The 21,238-nt window shown below is 39.8% G+C and overlaps 1 protein-coding gene across 1 annotated transcript; it reads left to right on the top strand.

Moving 5' to 3' along the window:
- Positions 1–398: 398 nt before the first annotated feature.
- On the top strand, positions 399–20,364 carry GHRHR (growth hormone releasing hormone receptor). Its single transcript, XM_058034806.1, has 13 exons — positions 399–480; positions 4,743–4,848; positions 5,391–5,498; positions 7,061–7,161; positions 9,837–9,934; positions 11,390–11,522; positions 12,391–12,544; positions 13,895–13,955; positions 14,061–14,130; positions 15,636–15,727; positions 16,230–16,359; positions 17,827–17,868; positions 19,726–20,364. The coding sequence occupies exons 1-13, from the start codon at positions 424–426 to the stop codon at positions 19,846–19,848; spliced, it is 1,275 nt and encodes a 424-aa protein (XP_057890789.1). The 5' UTR covers positions 399–423; the 3' UTR covers positions 19,849–20,364.
- The last annotated feature ends 874 nt before the right edge of the window (positions 20,365–21,238 follow it).

Here is a 21,238-nt window from a genome sequence, read left to right as displayed (position 1 = left end):
AGAAAAAGTTTTCACTATAAAAAAAAATTGATAATAACTGTTAGGAGAGTGTTTCTTTTATTCCAATCATGTTTATTTAATATGGGATTAGTAACATTTAGAGCTCTCCATCCCCCCAAAACCATTTTGTATTAAAAGAAAGAAATGAGTCTTGCTAGGAGCATAGAGAATTCCCATAATCCTGGCATCAATCACTCAGTTCATCCAGTCCAGTATTTGAGCAAAATCAAAAATTTGCAAAGCTTAAACACAGCGTGGAGAATTGTTAATATTTATCTCCCACTTCACATCCCTGTTACGTCACTTCTGTGCAAAAAGATAAATGCTTCAAATCTGCAACTGAGAGGAGAAAGAGAAGCCAAAAAGCAGGTGAAAGATGCTAGGAGAAGCTGAAGAAGTGAGGTCTGTCTCTTGCTTTGGAACATGAACTCTTGTTCTTTGTATCACTGTGCCCTGCACACCCTGAGTCTGGCAGTGCTTGTAAGTAATTGCATGAAAAAAAAAAAAAAAAAAAAAAGCTTTTACTTCATTGTGTTTCAATAATTGTTCATTTCCTTGTGGGAGCAGATGGTCAGATACAGCTTTATTTTTAATTTTTTTTTTTTTCATGAGTCTCTTTTCTCTCTGTTTGCTTTGGATTCTGGTTAAACAAGGCGAGATGCAATGAAAAGTGTGAACAGCAGCAGAAGGGACCCACGTTGTGGGATCTTCATATCAGTTTATTTCTCTGCTTTCTTATGACACACTCAGTAAAGAGAAACACATAAAGAGAAACTCTTATTTTGTGTGTGTGGGCTTTGAAAGACAGTGACAAAGAAGAAAAAACTGGAGGAGGGCTGCTACACCAGAGCAGCTGAGTTTTGATAGAGTTTTCTTTAATTTCAGATTCTGCAGGGTTTTTTATGTTACAATTTCATCTGCCTTGGTGGTAGCACTGATATTATTTGGCATGTGAGCAGCTGAGATGCTGTAGGTAACAAAAGAATGGAACCACAGGGATGTTTAGGCAGATTTAGAAAGGTCCAAAGCCATTAAAGAGCTTGGAGGTCTTGTTGATAACTCACTTTGGACAGAGATTGGCAAACCAAGATGACACCAGTATCAGGAAAGGTTTGTGCAAATCAGGGGCAGGATATTATCTTTACTTTTGAAAATAATTACATTTTCAGCATCTTCCTTTTCTCATGCTCCTCTACCTCCTTTTCTTCTTTCCTGGGAATCTCTTCCCTGAAGGGACATTTCATGAGGGGTGGCACAGCAGCTTGGATTTTTTTTTTTCTTCATTGAGGAAAATAAACCACTGTGAAATGGCTGAACAGACTTTTTACTGATGTGAAACAAGAGATTCCTTTGTATCACCTGTGCGACAAACCCACTTCCCTGTAGTAGGAGTAGATCAGTGTGATTGTTCTTAAGTAGAATATCAGAATTCAGTGCCAATGGTTAAAAATATGACTGAAGGTCTCCATAAGAACCTGCCTCATTTATCCAAGAAAAACAGAATTTTCTTTGACAAATTTGGGTTGCTTTCTATATTATTATTATTACGATTGCTAATATTATTATTATTATTATTATTATTATTATTATTATTATTATTATTATTATTATTCATTGTCATCATCATCATCATCATTATATACTGATCAAACCAAGTCTATGTGTTAGTGTACAGAGAAAATCTCCTAGCATGTGTTGCATATTAGAAGATAGATAAACAACCCTCATTTGAGTATAAATTGGTGGAAAAGCAGTTCTCTGTTTTTGTTGTGGGTGTAATTTCTTCATGTGCTTTCTCTGGAAAATATGAACTCAGCTCCTGGAGAGGTTTGGAATGCTTGAGAGGCTGACTCTCATCTCCTTAAACTGGGGGTCTGCTAAAGGTAAAGTGGTTTGAGGTGATAAATATACCTAAAACACAGCCTGGGAGTAGAATAAATCTTTTTAGTTTATTTAACCTGAGTTTCTGTTATATCAGATCTGGCCCTCAGTGTCTACTCAGGCAGTGGTTAGTGCTGACTTGAAAATAAACTGACAGAACCTCCTAAGGCTGGCTCTTCTTGAAGAGGCAACAATTTAAATACCTGGTACTGGATCAGCCTCATCTTCTCATTCGAGATGAATGTGCTAAATTAAGTGTTCTCACAATCTGGAGACTTAGAAAGTAAAAGTGGAAAAAAAGACTTTCCTGGAGTTTCCTGGACTGGTGAATGAGCCAAACAAGCTTTGCTCTTGCCATGAACATTTCAGAGAGCAAAGAGAGTTTTGACAGGCAAAATCTAGCAATGCTTTTTTGCCAGGAGAAATAATTTAGAATAGTGCAAATGGGTGCATTTCCTCCTGCTGAGGTTTTTCTGGGCACGGTTCACTGAACCAAGAGAATGTTGTAAAAGAGATTTTCAGTAAATGGTTTGACTGTTTCTTCTATTGACTAATAAAGCTGCTTCTTGCAATAGCTGTCATACACCGTGGTTAGGGAGTTCTCCTGCAGTCACTGTCCAGGGTGAGTACAAGGGGAGAAATAATATATGTTGGCATGAAAAGAGGCATCATGAGAGCAAAACTTTTCAAGAAAGATGCCAATTTTCTGTAATTCTGCCAATTTCTTAGGGAAGAGAAATGGAGGGTCTCCCTAGAATCCCAGGTTTGCTGATCTGGATGACATTCCTAGAGCATCCAACAGGTCAGATCTCCTCTTCCTGGGGCAGGGCAATGTCTTTTCTCTACTCCATCCATCCATCTCTACTCCATCCATCCATCCATCCATCCATCCATCCATCCATCCATCCATCCATCCATCATCCATCCATCCATCCATCCTGCCATCCCTGCATCCATCCATCCATCCATCATCCATCCATCCATCATCCATCCATCCATCCATCTATCCATCCATCCATCCATCCATCCATCCATCCATCCATCCATCCATCCATCCATCTATCCATCATCCATCCATCCATCCATCATCCATCATCCATCCATCCATCCATCAATCCATCATCCATCCATCATCCATCCATCATCCATCCATCCATCCATCCATCCATCCATCATCCATCCATCCATCCATCATCCATCCATCCATCCTTCCTCCATCCATCATCCATCCATCCATCCATCATCCATCCATCCATCCTTCCTCCATCCATCATCCATCCATCCATCCATCCATCCATCCATCCATCCATCCATCCATCCACCAATCCATCCTTCCTCCATCCATCATCCATCCATCCATCCATCCATCCATCCATCCATCCATCCATCCATCCATCCATCCACTCACAGCTCCCCTCCTCTCACACACACCAAGCTCCATTCAGCCTGGAGAAGGAGCCCTGCTTTTCACTGCTGGCTTAGACTGATCCATGGCACTGCTGGCTGCAAATCTGGCAGGAAAGCCACATCCTCCTGAAAGTGCAGTAAATGAGAAGCAGATGATCTTGCAGAGCAAACATGTGAAGATAATGACATTTTTAACTACCAGGGCCCAAACCCCAGAAAAGCAAATGTTGTGTAATTAATCCACTGCTCTCCAGCAGCCTGAAAGCCTCAAATTTTTGGTCAATATGCAGTTCAAATGCTCTGCAGGCCAACATGAGACATGGACATTAACATGGAGGGGGAAAGACCAGATTATTGAAATGGATACAATCTGCCCTCTGAATGAACTGAAAGCCAGAGAGTTATTTTCCAAATTCCCTGAATATTAATCTTCTCTGGCTGGAAGAAAACCGAGCCATATGCCAGCCACCTGTTCACCATGCAAGTATCATCCTGGATTCATTTTCTGTTTTGTCTCTGTGTTTTTGTGTCTATATTCACACATGCAGAGCACACCAGCACCAGTGGCCAGGGTGAAGAGATAAAAGTCAGAGTGTCTCTGATCACAACTCATCTTTTGGGACTGGGGACAGAGGTTAAGGCTGGACAAGCACATATTTTTTAATTTGTGTGAAATAGTCCTGTGTACTCCTGCTCAGTGGTGCACCCTCAGCATCCTGGGTGTAACAACCTGGGCAGATTTTATCCTTTGCTGCCCAAAGTTCTCTGGATGCCTTCAGATCCTTCTGTGGTTTCCATAAAAGTCTAAATAAGCACTAAACAACTGAATGTGTCCTGCTATTAAAACCCTGGGAGTCACTTTTTTCTTTAGACCATCATACCAACAAATGCTTTGGTGCAGAATGTTTTTTTGTTCCCAATAAAGGAGTTTTGCCTCCCACCCTGTGTAAAGAAAGGCAGATGGCAGAAGGGAGAGAACGGATTCACTCCTTTTGGAGTGAGGAGCTCTTTCAGGTGACAGTTTTGCAGTAATTGTCTGTGATTTCACGGTGATGCTTCTTTGGAGGTTGGCAGGGCTTTGTCTGTGCACAGGTTCTGCAGCATTTCCTGCAGCACTGGTAAGAAAATGAGCCTGATCAGGGGCAGTGTGTCTTTCTGGGACCTTATTTAACAGGGTCTAGCTAAAGTTAGGGTGTAAATTAATCCTGCACTCAAACTCGGGCTCTAGCAAAGAGATCTTTTATTCTGAATGTAGCCAGAGGAATTGATAAACTTTCCAGTGCAGAGCTGTAACTTCCAGCTTGTGCAGAGACAAGCAGCCTTTGGATGGAAACCCTAAGCACTATTCTCTGTCCTTAAACCCTTTTGGATGCAAAAGTAGGTCTGGACTTAATCCCTGATGAGGTCCCATCCGACCCCTTCTAACTAATCCCCCCAAACTCTCCTCCCTGCAGGTTGCTGGGAATGTCCACCCAGAATGTGATTTTATGGTGGAGCTGAAGAAAAAGGAGGCTGAATGTCTGGAGGCCCCAGAAGAGCATGGAAATGCAACATCACCAGGTATCCATCCATGTGTGAGGGAGAGGGAAGGGACCAGAGTCAGGACATGGCCAGGCTGCCAAAGGACATGAGGGTTTTATTTATGCTCCCATGTGCTGTTGTCTTGTCAGCTCTTCTTCCATCTACTCCCATGCTTTCCCATTTTTAAAGTTTTCCACAGTCCTTCACACTCAAATATTTATCAGAGTGAATCCTTGTGACCATGTCCAATTTTTTGGCATCATGCTTGCTTGTTTGTGAGGGTGTGTTGATCTTTAAAAATAGGGCAACCCCTGAACAATTATGGTGATCTGATCTTCCTTCCAGCCTCACTCTTCATTTATTTCATTCTTTCTGAAAACTCACCTCAGTCTAGCACAGGGGTCTAACTAAAGCAGATTAAATAACACTCTGGGGGTGTTTATTTCTCATAATAAAAACTGTGGCTAAACTATTTTTATAAGATATGGAAGGGGTGGAGTGGCAGAGGTTAAAAAGGTTTGGGGTTTTTATTTTGCTCAAATTTAACCATGCTTAAAAATATATTTCACTTTCTGTCTGAGGTTGCAAGAGAACTTGGGACAAATTGTTGTGCTGGCCAGAGGCAGATGCTGGAGAGATTCTTGCCTTACCATGTCCAAACATCCTCTTTCACTTCATGAAGGAGCCAGGTGATGTCCTACCATGGTTACTCCTGTTGTGTGCCTGGCAAGAGCATTTCTGAAAAGGGAGGGTGGAGACAGAAAATTTCATGTTCCCATGAGCTGGATCAGAGAAGTACTGCAAAGACTTTAGGAGGATCTGAGGGACCTTAGCAGTTCTCATATTTTAAGGATTATCCATAACTGGGCTTGATTTTCATAGTCTCTGATAAGGTCCTGGATCAAAAATGTACTGAAATACAAGGAGTGGTTATTGTATTCGCAAGGTGCCCTGTGGCAGGAAGGAAAGGTAAATTTGACTCCATATTCTCAGAAGGCTAATTTATTATTTTATAATACTATATTATATTAAAGAATACTATACTAAAGAATACAGAAAGGATAGTTTTGACAAAAGGCTAAAAAGATAATAATGAAAACTCCTGACTCTTTCCAGAGACTCAACACAGCTTGGCCCCAGTTGGCCAATGAGTCAAAATAATTCACAGCACAAACCAATTAAACAATCACCTATGGGTAAACAATCTCCAAACACATTCCAAATGAGCAAAACACAGGAGAAGCAAATGAGATAAGAATTGTTTTCCTTTTTCTCAGGCTTCTCAGTTTCCCAGGAGAAAAATCCTGGGTGAAGGGATTTTTCCAGAAAATGTGAATGCCACAAGTAATTCCTTGGTTTCCACATGCTTTGGGATCAGTTTGTTGTATGAGTTTCCTACAAAGCTCATCTGGAGGTTGTCTAGGTCAGAACTTAAGCTTGGGGTTTCTCGAGATTTATGCTGTGATTGGTGTGGGATGAAATGAAAGGCAGAGGAATGAACAATGCGATTGTTCTTTAAGACCGAGGTTGGAGATTCAAAACAGAATTTAGGCCTTGGAGCAGCACATGTGCTGCAAAACTGCAAAAAAATACCTTTGTGCCTGCTCCCTCTCTGGCTGAGCATGGCCAGGAACAAAATGTGAGCCCACAAGGAGCAAACCACCTTCCAGGAAAGACCTGGATTTGGCGGTTCCTCAAGTAAAAGAAACTGCAAAGCCCAACCTCAGCCACATCCAACACATGCTAGTTATAAACGAGGGATAAGGAAAATCCCTTTCATCTGTGCACATTCATTTCCTGCCCTGGGATTCTCGACTTCTCCTTCATCTGACTCATAAATATTTCTAGTGGAAGCATGGAAGGGGCTGCTGATCCCAGCTTTTCATCTGCTAGGGAAGAGTGAGCCCCAGGGGAGGTGGGAATGAAAAGGGATATGGTGGAAGGGGGAATGCTGTGCAGAGCAGGAATTTATGGAGCAGAGCTTCCCAATCCTCTCCAGTGTGCCTGATATAATTCCTTCCTTAGTCCTTCCCACCTCTTCCTTCTCTCCCTTCTTCCCATTGTTTGTCTATAAATAAAATAAAGGGTTTTGTATCTGAATGTGCACAGGAAAATTGTCCTACTGACTCTGTGAGCTGCTAATGATCGTCTTCTCCTGGTACAACTTTGTACCAGCCACAGGTCTTCTCCTGGCTTTTATTTTCCATATTATTTTGTAGTTCATTGAGAAAATTAAATACTTCTTTTTCAGCTGGGATGATAAAAAGAAACTGCACAAAAAAGGGCTGGTCTGACCCATTCCCTCCCTACCATGTGGCCTGTCCAGTAGAAGATGAGATTCCTCTTGAAGAAGTAAGTTCAATTACACAAATATATGTGAGTGGTGTGCTGATGTTATAGTATTCCTTACTATTCCTGTAGAGGGAAACTCAGAAGAAGCTGAAATTTCTTTCTAAGTGTGGGACATAATTCCATTTTTACTCTGGCCAGTTCTTTTGTTAGATAACTGAGAAATTTTTATTATTCAGGTGTAACATTAAAAAAGCCGGCTGTAAATTCACAAATATAACAGACAAAGGTGTACCACAAAATGTTCATGAAATGTGAATTAAGGCATTTCAGTAATATCAGTCAGCAAGATGAATTTGTTGTATCACAGCATCTGTACAGAAAGTGTGCTGTTAAAAGACCACTGTTCCAAATTTAACAATATCTAAGGAAAAGAAGGGTTTTGAGTGTTCCATTCTGCATGAAATATCTAATTCGACAATGAAAAAAAGTCTCAAAATCTCTGTAATGCAGACCAGAATTTGACCTATTTCTTCAGCTAGATTTTCATTGTTGGTGATATCTTGAGGTTACAGGCAGAGGAAAAATATAGTGCTTGACCACTAATTGATAAGGATAAAACCTGGTTCATATCACCATGGGGAGATCTTGCACAGGTTCCCAGAGCAGCTGTGGCTGCCCCTGGATCCCTGGAAATGTCCAAGGCCAGGTTGGAAGGGCTTGGAGCAGCCTGGGACAGTGGAAGTTGTCCCTGCCATAGCAGGGGTTGGGACTGGATGTTCTCTAAGATCCCTCCCAACCCATTCTGTGATGATTCCATTATTTTACCTAGAGGAACCTCTTCAGTTGTAGGTTCATCCACTTAAGGAGTTGATTATTCTCTGTTTTAGACATCTGATGTGTTGCCAGCTGTGGTCAGCCTAGCACAGTTTTGATGTTTGTCATGGAGTGGTGCATCCAGTCTTCCTGGCAAGATTTGGAGCTCTGAGGTACTTCAGTGAGCTCTGGCTGGAATTGTGCATAGTCAGGGATTTGGGTAATCCTTTAAAACTCACATTTCACCCACTAGATTTTTTTTTTTTTTTAGATTTTTTTTTGAACCCCATTAGGCCTGGTTTCCACCCCATTTAACTTCATCAGTCTCAGAAGAATACTGTGAAAGTTGGAGCTAATCTCTGCACCATGGATCTGTCTTAGTGCTTTGGTCAGGATCAAGTGGGAATTTTTCAGGGATGTCTCTTGGCTGTCTCCACGTACTGCATTCACAACTGCAGCAAGCTCTCAGAAAGGATAATCTGGTTTCTTATGGATAAAATTGATAATCTGGTTTCTTATGGATAAAATTGAACTGAAAGGCAAACTCGGGGTGCACCTGCTGTGCTCTGAGCAGTTACAACAGCTCAGCCCATTGGGTTAGACTGTGGATAATCATAAATCTGCACACTTGGATGCAAAGTCCTTGGCATAAAAGGTTTCACTCTACTAATCCAGCAGCTGGAAGTAGATGAAATTGAAGGTCCTTCCAACCCAAACCAGTCAAGGATTTATGATTCTATGACCTGCTCTTTCCAAGGCAGGTGTTGTGGTAGATCCTTTTTGTGGGTCACAGAAACCAATAAGGTCTGATTTTCTAAAGACTTGGATTGTCTTCTGAGAGTGTTTTCCTTCATTAACTATAAAAGAAAAGGGATGAGAAAGAACAGGTTTGTATTAATAATTAAACAACTCAGCCCCGTGGCCAGGCTCTTCTTGTTCTACTACAGACTCATATTTAGGCAGCTAATTTTTAAGCACCTAAATAAATTAAATAAATGTCAGTCTTATAATGCCTAAAATTCTACTTCAGGCTCAAAATGAGCATCTCCCCTTCCCCAAGTGAACTGTAGGAATGCTCTGCACAGCTGTGCAGGTTTTAGGTAATAAAAGCATTGAAATGGAACCCCAGAGACAGATCATGTTAGGCCGGAGTTAGATTTGCAGCCTAGAGCTTATTCATTCTGTTTTCTGCTTTCATCTGTGATGGCTGAAGTTAACTTATCCTCACTCAGGGATGGTGTCTGGTAGAGGAGCCGCTTAAATTGAAATGGATTTTGACTGGCATTCCAACTGAGCAGCAGTTGAGTTTGGCAGCAAGAAAAACAGAGGAAAGAAACAACCCGAGGAAAAAAAAAAACCAAGAAACAAAAAAAAAAAAACCCAAAAAACCTAAAAAATCCCCCACCAAAACAACCCACCACAACACAATAAAAACTGAAACGAGGAATAGACAGCAAAAATGGAAGTAGGGAAGCAGAGAGCAGGAAAGTGGAGAAAAATAGGGAAAAGCTGACAGAATTCTGTATTCATCATTCTGCCAGCAGCATTGTCCTCCTACTGCTGGGGAGAAAATATGGAACAGAACACAACATTTATAAAAATTGTCTAAGATTTTGATCAATGCCTTTTTGAAGACTGGTGTGGGTTTTTATATTCTTGTGAATGAGCTTTAAACTACCCAGATCAATACATATTTCAGCATCAGATTGGGCTGTATCCACACAACTACGGAATGGGATTACACAAAAGAAACAGAATGAGTGATTTAAGTTGAATTTTGCTGTGGGAAGGAAGAGGGGAAGAAAAAGACAGTGAGGGATGTCAACAGAATGGAAGCACCAAACAAAGCAAAACTGACAAATCAGTAAAAAAGCTGTCATTTAACAGCAACTTGTGTGACAAATCATTCTCTTCTTTTATAGCAATCCTACTTTGCTACTATAAAGATCATCTACACTGTGGGATACAGCGTGTCCATCACCTCCCTCATCATTGCTGTGACAGTTCTGATTGCATTCAGGTAAAGGCATCCTCTAACTAAGATTATTTTCACAGTTCTTAATTTCTTACACTGTGGAAGACAACATTAGACATAGCAAAATAAATAGGTGAATAAAAATTCAAAATTCCAGCCATGTTGGTTAAATAACATGAAACTGAAGCTCAAAATTAAAAGGCATCAGAGAGAGTCAGGAATAAGAAGATTCAAATCTGGGAAATAAACCCAGGCTGTCTCTTGGCAAAACTCAGCAACTCACTTTGATCCTGAGGAACCAACAGAAAAATGTACTTGCTTTAGGCTGGAATGAAGATTTTTTTCATAAACTATGCATGCCTGCCTGTTATGGCTCCAAGGAATTTTTAATAATATACACAAAGGACCTGATTCTGAATGAGTGCTCCTGTGGCATTGTATAGATTACTATTGAAACATTTACCGCTAAAGACATGTTTTAAAATTAGTTTCAGAATTTGGTCACATTTGGTGAGAATTCTTTCTTACTGAGTTAGGTATTTTACACATATTTATAGGTATTTTCAGGTCTAATTAAGAGTATTTAAAGTATTTTATCATTTCATGTAGATATAATGTTTCCACCACGTGGGATTTATTTTATTAATTTTTTGTTTATTTCTTGCATTTCTGTGAGACAAAAAAAAAAAAAAAAAAAAAAAAAAGAAGAAGAAAAAAAGGCAGGAGTTTTATTATTATGCTGTGAGAATCAGGGTTCTCTAGGGAAAATTTCTTGACCTCTGCTGGTTCCTAGTTCATGTCTGGAAGCCCCCAGATATGTTTATTGACATCCACTCTGACCTCAGGAAAACAAACCAGCCCAAATGAGGGGAAAGAAAGAAACAATGGACATAAGGAGGCGTAGTAATAGGGAGGAAAAAGTCATAATTAACAATGGGGTTGACATTTGAGGTCAGCAATAAAATTCTGCACACTCCAGGTGAACTTTCAGATTAGGTGACCCTCCGATTACTGGATTTGGACAGAATTTGGCTTTTAGTGGAACTTTTTGATTATTAACTCAAGTTCTCATCTCCAAATGAAAACATGAAGTTGAAGCTGTATAACTCTTTCAAAAATCTGTATATAATAACAGCAAAAATGTAATCCTAGTTAACTGGGAATTTAGGGTAGATGTGTAAATGGAATTTGAAGCAGATGTGCCAAATTGTTTTAAAGCTCTTCTGTGCTTTTGCTAAATTCATCAAAATAACTTTGGCAAAGTAAGGAAAAACCTGTCATTCTGGTTAACATGTAAAGAGATTAAAATGCAGATTGTGGCTGATTTCCTTCACATGAGGAAGTTTTCTGCCTCTGTCTGAAAGAGCTCAGTGGATCAAAATGTTCTTCCTAAATGTGTCTGGAAGTACCTGAGATAAAAAATGGGTTTATTGTTTATTTTATTACTGCCAGCACAACAAAGTTAATTACCTCAGAGGGACCTCTCTTCTTTTTTTCCAGGAGGCTTCGCTGTCCCAGGAATTATATCCATGTACAGCTCTTTTTTACATTCATCTTAAAGGCTGTTGCCATTTTCATTAAGGATGCTGTCCTTTTCCAAGAGGAAGGCATTGATCACTGCAGCTTCTCTACAGTAAGCACATGAAAAGCAGGATATTGTGGTATTTGATGTTTTTATTTACCATTTATTTATGGTTTCACTTTTCATCCCTCGTTTTTACTATTTTTTCCCCTTCTAGCCTGGTAATGAAATTTATATAATTCTTTCATTCAGTATATTTTACTTCCATAAATATGTACATTATGCCCTCCTATATTCTTAAAGCATCAATTTGTGATGTTGCAGTAGTCTAAATGAAATTTGGACTTTCACATAGCAACAAAGTAATATCATTACACTGTTGTGATCCAATAATCTGAAATCTAAAATTGAAGATCTCTGAGTACATCAAAGAACAATTTTTAAAGCTTATTCTTCTGGAAATGTTGGGTTTCCTGTTCTGCTTGGAAGCTCTGATCTGTAAAGCACAAAGCACTCAAGGTACCAGACAATGAATTTAGCATTCATCCAGCCCCAGATCTTGGCAATGGTTTTCAAGCTGAGGTTTATGGGATGGTTCTGCACTGCTTAGAGCCACACAGAATTTCAGAGCTGAGCATAAGGAGAAAAATGGGTCCTTGAACCTTTATTCAAGGAGCATTTGACACTGAAGGTACATTCAAGGCAGTGAATTTGAGAGAACTCACATGTTTGGGAGCCCAAGTTACATTTCTAACATGGAGATAGAAAGCAAAATGCAGAGGGGACTCCAAGGTGTTATGATGGCTAAAGCTTTACTACTCAGAAATCCATTTCACATTTGGAGCTCTCAGTTTAAACATCAGTTTAAAGGTCTTGTTCTTGGTAGAACCCAGCCAATATCACAGATGTCTCATCCATGGTCAAACCAAGAGATGTTATCTCCAAGCAATGCCTAAATTGTGCCTTTCCTGTTCCTCAGACTGAATGCAAGATCTCCGTGGTTTTCTGCCACTACTTCATGATGACCAATTTCATGTGGCTGCTGGTGGAGGCTCTCTACCTGAACTGCCTGCTGCTCTCATCCCTTTCTCATGGAAGAAGATATTTTTGGTGGCTGGTTCTCTTTGGCTGGGGTAGGTTTTTACGAATTTTAAAGGAAATTAGTAAAAGGCAAGGTGTTAAATGAGGCTGTGCAGCCTGGAGAAGATAAAGCTCCACAGAGACCACAGAGCAACTTCCAGGGGGTAGAAAAAAGCTGGAGGGGGACTTTTCCCAAGGAATGGAGTGATGGGACATGGAAATTCCATACTGTGAGGGTGGTGAGACCCTGGCACAGGTTGCCTAGCAAGGCTGTGGACTCCCCATGCCTGGAAATGTGCTGGAAGGCCAGGTTGGATGGGGATCTGAGCAACCTGGGACAGTGAAAGGTGTCCCTGTGCGTTGGAGCCAGGTGATTTTTAAGGTGCCTTTTCCCCCAGGCCATTCTATGACTCCATCATTCCATGATTCCATGGTTCTATGACTCTATGACTCTATGATTCTACAATTCCATAATTCTATGATTCCCCAGTTCTATGATTCTATGACTCTATGATTCCATAATTCCCCAGTTCTATGATTCCATGATTCCATGGTTCTATGACTCCACAATTCTATGATTCCATCATGCATTCCCATTAAAAACACTGGATGTGGTACCCAGTTGATCTAACTAAAGAACCTAACGTGGGTGTTGCTTCCATTTTATTTTTATGTGCATACTAGCCAGAAGCAATCAACTTTTGTTTTTGTTGGTTTTTTTTTTTATGGCAATAAAGCCCTTGTGAAAGGGATATAAAATCAATTATATTTGAGAATGCCCAAGGAGACATCCTGCAGTCTCAACCTTCTTCACCCCACTGAAAACACCTCGATGGAATTATCACAAACACCAGAATTCAATGTGCCTTGTTCTCTTTGTCCAGAATGGTTACATGGGTTGGGAAAGGGAATTGGTTTTTCCTAAGTAGGAACTTTTTTTATTCCTGGTATTCCTACAGCCCATTTTTTGCACTGAGCTATCATATGAATGAAGCTAAATAACAGGACAGGCAGTGAAACAGCAACATCTCCCCTCTGATTTTGTTGTTGTCTGGAATAAATGGAATTGTTCAGACTTAGAAATCTGAAACCAAGTGGGTGCCCACAGAGAATTGCTGTGGAAAGGAAAGAGCAGAGCACTCCTCTACAGGCAGAGGATTTTTTTGTTGCTTCAGGGAGGGAAATCCATGGCTGTTGCCCTCAAAGATTAAGAGAGGCCTGACAACTCAGCAAACAGAATCACTTTTTGTGTTTTAGGGACTGTATTTAAAACAATTCCTGTTACAGGAACTGACCCCAAAAGATAATTCCAGCTCTCATAAATGCTTGATCTGTATCATTGCAGCAGAGTTTCAGTGGACAAAGCTTAGATTAATTATACCTTATTTTGAAATGTCTGACAGGTTTTCCAACACTTTTCACCCTTATATGGATATTAACAAAATTCTACTTTGAAGACACAGCGTAAGTCTTTGTTTCCCACATTATTCTATTTTCTTGAGTTATAATTTTACTTGATTACAGTGATTGCATACTTATCTTTTTCTAAACTTACTATCATGTTCACAGATGCTGGGATATTAATCAAGGCTCTCCTTATTGGTGGCTAATCAAAGGACCAATTATAATTTCTGTGGGGGTAGGTACTTCTGAGTTTGCTGATATTACTTAGAAGAAAAAAAGGCTTTTGAATTAAAATTAGGTTTCTTTGTTGAGTTGTAGAAAGAGGAATGGTAAATTTCTACTGTTAATTGCCCGTGTACAATGCAAACTAAAAAGTTCATCTTTCAAACAAATTGAAACTTTCCTAGAATTGTCAGTTTAGTTGAAATTAATAGCAAGTGAGTGGATTAAATACTCCTTATATTTGAAAACAAAATTTTAGCATAAGAGCTCACAATCAGGCATAAATTTTAATACAAAACTGTCAAAGGAAATAGGTTTTTGTTCAGAGCTGACAACTGATAACAGCTCTTGAGCCTGGCATTTATTGAATAAACTGATGGGCTTTAAATGATCATCATAAATGTTTACTTCCACAAGTCATTAAACCCAAGCAATGTTTGAGAAAGCAGTTAATGGATGACCTTAAGGTCAGCTATAAAAATCTTCATTTAATTGGAGGACAGATGGATGCAAATGAGGGGTATGGAATCACAGAGTTTGGGTTGGAAGGGACCTTAAAGATCCACACAAACAATGTGAGTGAAGAATTTTAAGCTGAATTCTGGCCAGAGTTCTCTGTGTTTCAATGAAATATTTCATGTCCTTCTACCTCTGTTGTTTCTTCTGCTGGAATTCACATAGAGCATCACTAATGTACAGAATGAGGTTGGAATTTCTGGTAAAATGAGGAAATTCTTAGACAAAATTAAACCTAAGGAAGAGCTGGTGTGTACAGACACTCCAAAAATGCATGGGGAGAATACCTCTGGTCATGAAAAACCGAGCAGCCTCACAGGCTTTGCATAAAGCCGTGCCAAATTACAGCTGTAGAAGAATTGATTTCCAAGTTAGGACTGACCCTGACTGCTTTGGAGCTGAGCTAATGCTCTTCAAGGGCTCCTTCAGAGCCAACAAAGGGAAATATGCACTTTTGGCAAATTTCAGGTTCACCTGATTTAAAACAAATATCTACCTTGGGAGGGTGGTGAGCTGCCCCCAAGCCCACCTGAAGCTCCATTCACTCTCCTGGCTGGTTCTCCACTGACTGCAAAGGCAGAGCAGGGTGATCAGCTCAGATGGAAATGTCTCATTGTAGAGGTATCGAGGCAGAAAAATTCTAATAGTGCCCAGAGAGATCAGCCAGAATTTAATGCAATATTCATCTTCAAGGAGAATCCAACTGATTTGAGCTACAAAAGGCAAAAGAGAGTCACACAAGCTATTGATGAAAATATTTTGCTGAACTAGTGAAAGTCTCAAGTTTTCACCCTCAGCCATTTCTTCAAGCAGGAATGCAACTTTTTAAATACTTGTATGCTGCCAGCAGGAATAGCATTAACGACCTTACATTAAAACTGCAGAAATTACATTCCAACTAAATTAAAAAAATAAAACTTACCAGATTTCCACTGCAAAGTTTTTCATCAGAAATTAACTTTTTCTTTTTCTTCCCTCCCACCCCTCAAATGTTATGTACAGGTCAATTTTGTCCTATTTATCAACATCATCAGAATTTTGCTTAAAAAGCTAGACCCTAGACAAATCAACTTCAATAATTCTTCTCAGTACAGGTAATGTATGGAATATCTTTTAAAAAATCAATTATTTCAATATTAATAATAAAAAATATGTTGTCTTTTCTAAACAGAGAAGTACTTGCTTAGTGTTGCAGACAGGCTCAGTTTAATTGGTATTAAATTTCAGAATTCCCAACCTTACCTCACTCCAAAGGAAATCAGTCAAAGGGTGAGACTCAAGTCACCTAATATTGGCCAATGGGATGCATTCAGATCAGCCCAGCCTTGCAATTAAAATCAATGGGGAGACAATGAAATCAATTGAATTGGCATTAAACCTCTTATTTAAGACAGGAAAAAATACCCACTGTAGCTACCTGACTCTGTGTGAGAACTGTAAAGGAAGCCAGCATATTTATTTCTATTTTATATATATTTTATACATACTAGGTTTTTTTTTTTTTTCACTTCTGCTCACTGCTGTGGCATACTGAGTGCATTAGTTTTTACTCAGAAAAAATAATATTTCCTTATTTCTTCTCATCTCCTGTCCTAGACGCCTCTCAAGGTCGACTCTACTTCTAATTCCTTTATTTGGAACCCATTACATTGTCTTCAACTTCCTCCCAGAATATACCAGCCTGGGAGTTCGGCTTTATTTGGAGCTCTGCATTGGCTCTTTTCAGGTAAAATTACCACAGATCCTTTGGTTCCTTCTTACCAGTTTTTCTATTTTAGCCTTGTGTCTTCACAACAACAAGAATTGCACAAAAAGAATCCTCAGATTCTGAAACCGGTGTCTGTTCACAAAGTTCCTGGTTCTTTGCTGAGTTAAAATGTCTGAAGAGGTGACAAATCCTGCCTGGCTCTAGGTTGGCCTACAGATTTTGGAATATAAAATTTCAGATAAGTGTGTAAATCTGATGGGGGATCAAAGTCGAGCGTGGAAAATCTTCCTTGCCACGAGTACTTGTCCACCTGCCTTTCCTGGCTTCACTAACAAATCCAAGCTGACTTGGGCTGATTTAAATCCTCCAGAGCCAATCAAACTTGTATGTCCAGCTGCCTTGCTAGTTCTTTGTCAAAGAATAAATTGATAATTAAATATAAGCATCAAGCAGTGCCTGGTGTGTTTACCAGCCCCACACAGGTTGCTGTCTCAAGGGATGCCACATCCCTTCCCCTTCTCTAAGTGTTGGGTTGATGGCTTCCCCTGCTCTGAGTTGGCACACAGGGCATGGACATCTTGAGGAGCATGATGCCAACAAGAAAATTCCTGCTCTGGTGTCCCCTCCAGGTGGTTTTGTTGCCTGAGTTATGAGCTGGGCAGGACTCAATTTCCTTTTTCTTCCCTCCTGTTCCCTGTGCTGCACCTCAGGCCAAAGCAGCAGCTGTGGGAATGCCTCCAAACCTCCCCAGGGGACAGATCTCTCCCTGGATGGTTCCACGGGATTCTTCATGGGATGGTTCTCATGGAGCATCACCAGCAATCCATGAGTTTTGTGCTGGTTTATTCCTCTTGAGGATTGACTCTGTTGTGTCAGTCCCAACAAACCCAGTCCATCAAACCCAACCTTCTGTACAGGGAAGGGACCTTCACTGACCTAATGAATAGTTAATGAATAATTTAATGGAATAAAAGGCTGAGGTGTTGAGCCATGATCTGGTCATGTAGCTCCTTTGACCTCCTAGGATTTGTCCTGGATTCATCTCAGGTCAGAATCTTAACAAACACATTCGATAGGCCAGAACTGGATCTCATCTGGTAGTACACAGAGATACAGAATTTGGCTGGAGAGCTGTGTGAGCTCCATCCATGGATCTCCTTCTGCAATCTCTGTTTTACTTTCTTTAGAATGCATAAAAAATCAGCTGTCAGTGTGTCGGGCTGGAGAGTGGAGCACACTTCCATAAGCATCAATCACATCTGTGAATTCATAGTTTGTGCCTGATTTTGATGAAATGCCACTAACCAGGTGTTTATCTTTAAAGCTGTTCAGCTTTATTGGAGATCCATAAATTACCTTTCAACTTCCAGCAATCTCTCACCCACAATGATACTCACTAATTCGCATACCATGAATTCAAATAATGTAACTGGCTTTTTCAGACTGTGTTAACCCTCCAAACTTTTTTTTTCTGGTCTTTTTCAGGGATTTATTGTGGCAGTTCTCTACTGTTTCCTGAACCAAGAGGTAAGAAAATATCAGCTATATTTTCCACAACACTGCCTTCAGTGGCAAATATATAGTTAACAATCAGTTTCATACAAAAATAACCAAATCTTTCATTTTCTTATGACTGTTACATGGACAACAATGTTGATGAATTTCATTTCAATGATCTTCATGGGAATGAAGCCATCTAGTGGAGAAATGAACTTTTACTACTTTGCTATTCTGTCAAGTATTTTTGATCCTTTCTGCACATTTTTGTCTTATACCAGGGCTTGCAAAACCCCTGCTAAGTCCTGATCTAAAAATACACCTTGCTTCAGTGATGCAGAGTGATCTCTATTTACTGAAGGTCTATGTTTAAATTGGAAAGAATTGAAATGCATAGCTTTCTCCCATAGTAAAAAAAAAATATATATATATTTTTAGTATTTTTAATAGTCTCATGAAGCATCTTAGCATTTCTTTGTGTTGGTAAATCTGGTTTTCTGTTCAGAATGTTTAAGTCAGAATTTTACTGTTGATGGGAGAGGAGTCTTTCCTTTTAGCTTAGTGTCCATGTCCAGTCTAGATGTGATCCTAAAAAAATTATAAAGAAAACATGAAAGTTTACCCTCCATATTTTAGAGTATGTTGAAAATCTGGAATTTTCCCTCATTTTCTAACTCCATAGTAGCTGAGATTGCTCCTTTGGAATATGACAGGGATTCATTTTCAGACTAACACTCTGCTGATTCTGTCTGCAGCTCCTGAAAAGGAGAATCCTGTTCTGTGTATGTCCACCCTTCTCTCCAGAAAGGGCACCCCTGGAGGGTCAAAGGTGTGTTTAGGAGAGGAATCCTGCCCCTGATCACTCTAGACTCCTTGGACTGTATTGCTAAACCTTCATTTTCCAGTTTAAATTCAAGGGCTGATTGAGCTTTCAAACAGTATTTCATCACCTACATGCGCCATGGGCCAAACTTTCTGAATTCTATCAGAAATTTCTGAAATATTAAATTAAATGTTTTTAAATATATTAATATTCTTAGCCTTTTGGTTGAGTTTACGGCCATGAATTACTGGCTGGTCTAATGATGCTTGTGTTTAGATAAAAATCCTGTCATTAGTTGATTAATAACCCTAATCCCTTCTAAGCACAGACCACAGCTACACATCCAGACACACAGCGCTTCCATACAGAAATTCCCTCCCTATTAAACATCTGGGGAGGCACATATCTAACAAGAATCAGATGTGACAAGAGGCTTTAGGGGGTGGCCTGGACCCTCTCTGTGCTCCTGTGAACATGCCAATACACAATGACACAGCTGTCAACAACACAACGCAAACCTCTCTGGCTGCTGCTGCCTTTCCCCTCATCATCTCAAATGCCAAAGCAGAATTATTTCCCAGCCACAAACTGGAGAATGCTGATTAAGAAACTTGCTGCAGATTATACTTTTCTAGAAGCAGATGGAACCAAGACAACGTCCCTTAGCAACTGAGAAAGAGCAGGCAATGTGGAGAAAATATATTTCATTGTGTAGGCTATGTTGGTGAGATCGATGGTAGAATAAATATTCATAGGAAAATTAAAGAAAAAAAAAGGAGAAGGTATATGAAAAAAAGCTATTTTAGAAATGGAGAAAATTATTTATAGTGCTAGAGACCTCAAGCTGAGTACTGATAGAACTTCAGGAGAAGTTTTCATCCGTGCAGAAAGATGGCCGTGCTGAGACAGGATTCTATTTCTACCTATCAGCTAAAAAGGAAATGAACTTGGCCAGAGATGTCTAAAAAATTCTTTTCTAGTCCCTTTTTCTGTCCTGCTTCTTTCCCACTGTCTGCTCCCCAGCAGAATTCAACCACCAAACAGCTTTTTCCTTTGTTCCTCAGGTGCAAACGGAAATCGGCCGGAGGTGGCACGGGAAGAGATACGGGTTGGTGCCAGTGTGGAGGAGGACCAGGTGGACTGTGCCCTCCAGCTCTGGGGTGAAAATGACCACATCTGTCTGCTGAAAACGGCCACATCTGTCTGCTGAAAATGGCCTCAGGCTCTGGAAGGGAAAAAACCAACCAAACAAACAAAATTTTACCAAATGTAACTATTGCAGTTTATCCTGAGCAAATTGGAGGAGGATCTTCCAATTCTGATCATGGGGCTTTTCTGCAGGACAGATTAAACCCTGACTGATCTTCTAAAACAAAATAATCCTCTCACTGATAACTCTGCACCACAGCAAATATAAAAATCATGTGTTCTACTTTACTTCTACACTTTCACTGATAGAGCACTGTGGTATTTTCGGGGTCCCCCATCAAGGGGAGGAATGATGAATCTGACTCCATGTTCTTAGAAGGCTAATTTATTATTTTATTATACTATATTATATGAAAGAATGCTATACTAAACTATATTAAGAATAGAGAAAGGATACAGACAGAAGGCTAAAAGATAATAATTAAAATTGTAACTCCTTCCAGAGTCCCAACACAGCCTGACTGTGATTGGTCATTAAGTTAAATCAATTCACATGAAACCAATGAAACAACCACCTGTTGGGTAAACAATCTCCAAACACATTCCAAAGCAGCAAAACACGGGAGAAGCAAATGAGATAATATTGTTTTCCTTTTTCTCTGAGGCTTCTCAGCTTCCCAGGAGAAGAATCCTGGGCAAAGAGGATTTTTCAGAAAATGTCATGGTGACAGAGCACAAATTACTTATGAATGGACACCAGTAGCACCCTCCAGTGACACCATAGATGACCATCTCTGGAAAACAGAATTAAATTCTAATTTAGTGGGGGCTGGAGTATATCCAGCTTCTTCAAGCTTTGTTCCATGTTCTGATTCCATAGGCATATAAATAAGAAGCCCAAAGTCTTGCTGAACTGCACCACAAAAAGCCCTTTTATGTTGTCTTTTCACATTGTCTCTCTAGTAGCAAAAAAATTCAATTTTGCCATAAAACACTCTCAGGTTCTGATGCTATTTCAGGAGTTACAGGTTAGAAAATTCCTGACAGCCAAGTAGCAGGAAAGGGAGGCATTGGGAAGGCCAAGGCTCCATATGATAATCATTAAGGAAATTCCTTGCAAGGAAATGAAAAGAAAAAGCCAACTTTTGCACAGAAAGAGAATGAGACCCCCAGGAGATGGACTGGGAGACTGCTGGGAATATTGTTAAATATTTTCTTATGTGTGACTGTTTTTGCTTTCCAGTGTTGTAAAAGATTCAGAAGCTTGAAAATAAACTTGGATTCCCAGTGTTTGTACTTGAGTAGTTTTGTTTTATTTTATTTTGGGGTTTTTACCCACAATGGTTATTTTAACCTGTAAATTAAAAGATTCAATAAAGTTTTTGATAGGACTATCAGGGCTTGGAAAGGAGTGAAGAAATTTAAGCT

The sequence above is a fragment of the Melospiza georgiana genome, chromosome 1 (assembly GCF_028018845.1).
Source record: "Melospiza georgiana isolate bMelGeo1 chromosome 1, bMelGeo1.pri, whole genome shotgun sequence".
In the NCBI taxonomy this organism is placed as follows: domain Eukaryota; kingdom Metazoa; phylum Chordata; class Aves; order Passeriformes; family Passerellidae; genus Melospiza; species Melospiza georgiana.
Note: the sequence above shows the minus strand (reverse complement) of the source record. Positions and strands in the feature narration are given on the sequence as shown.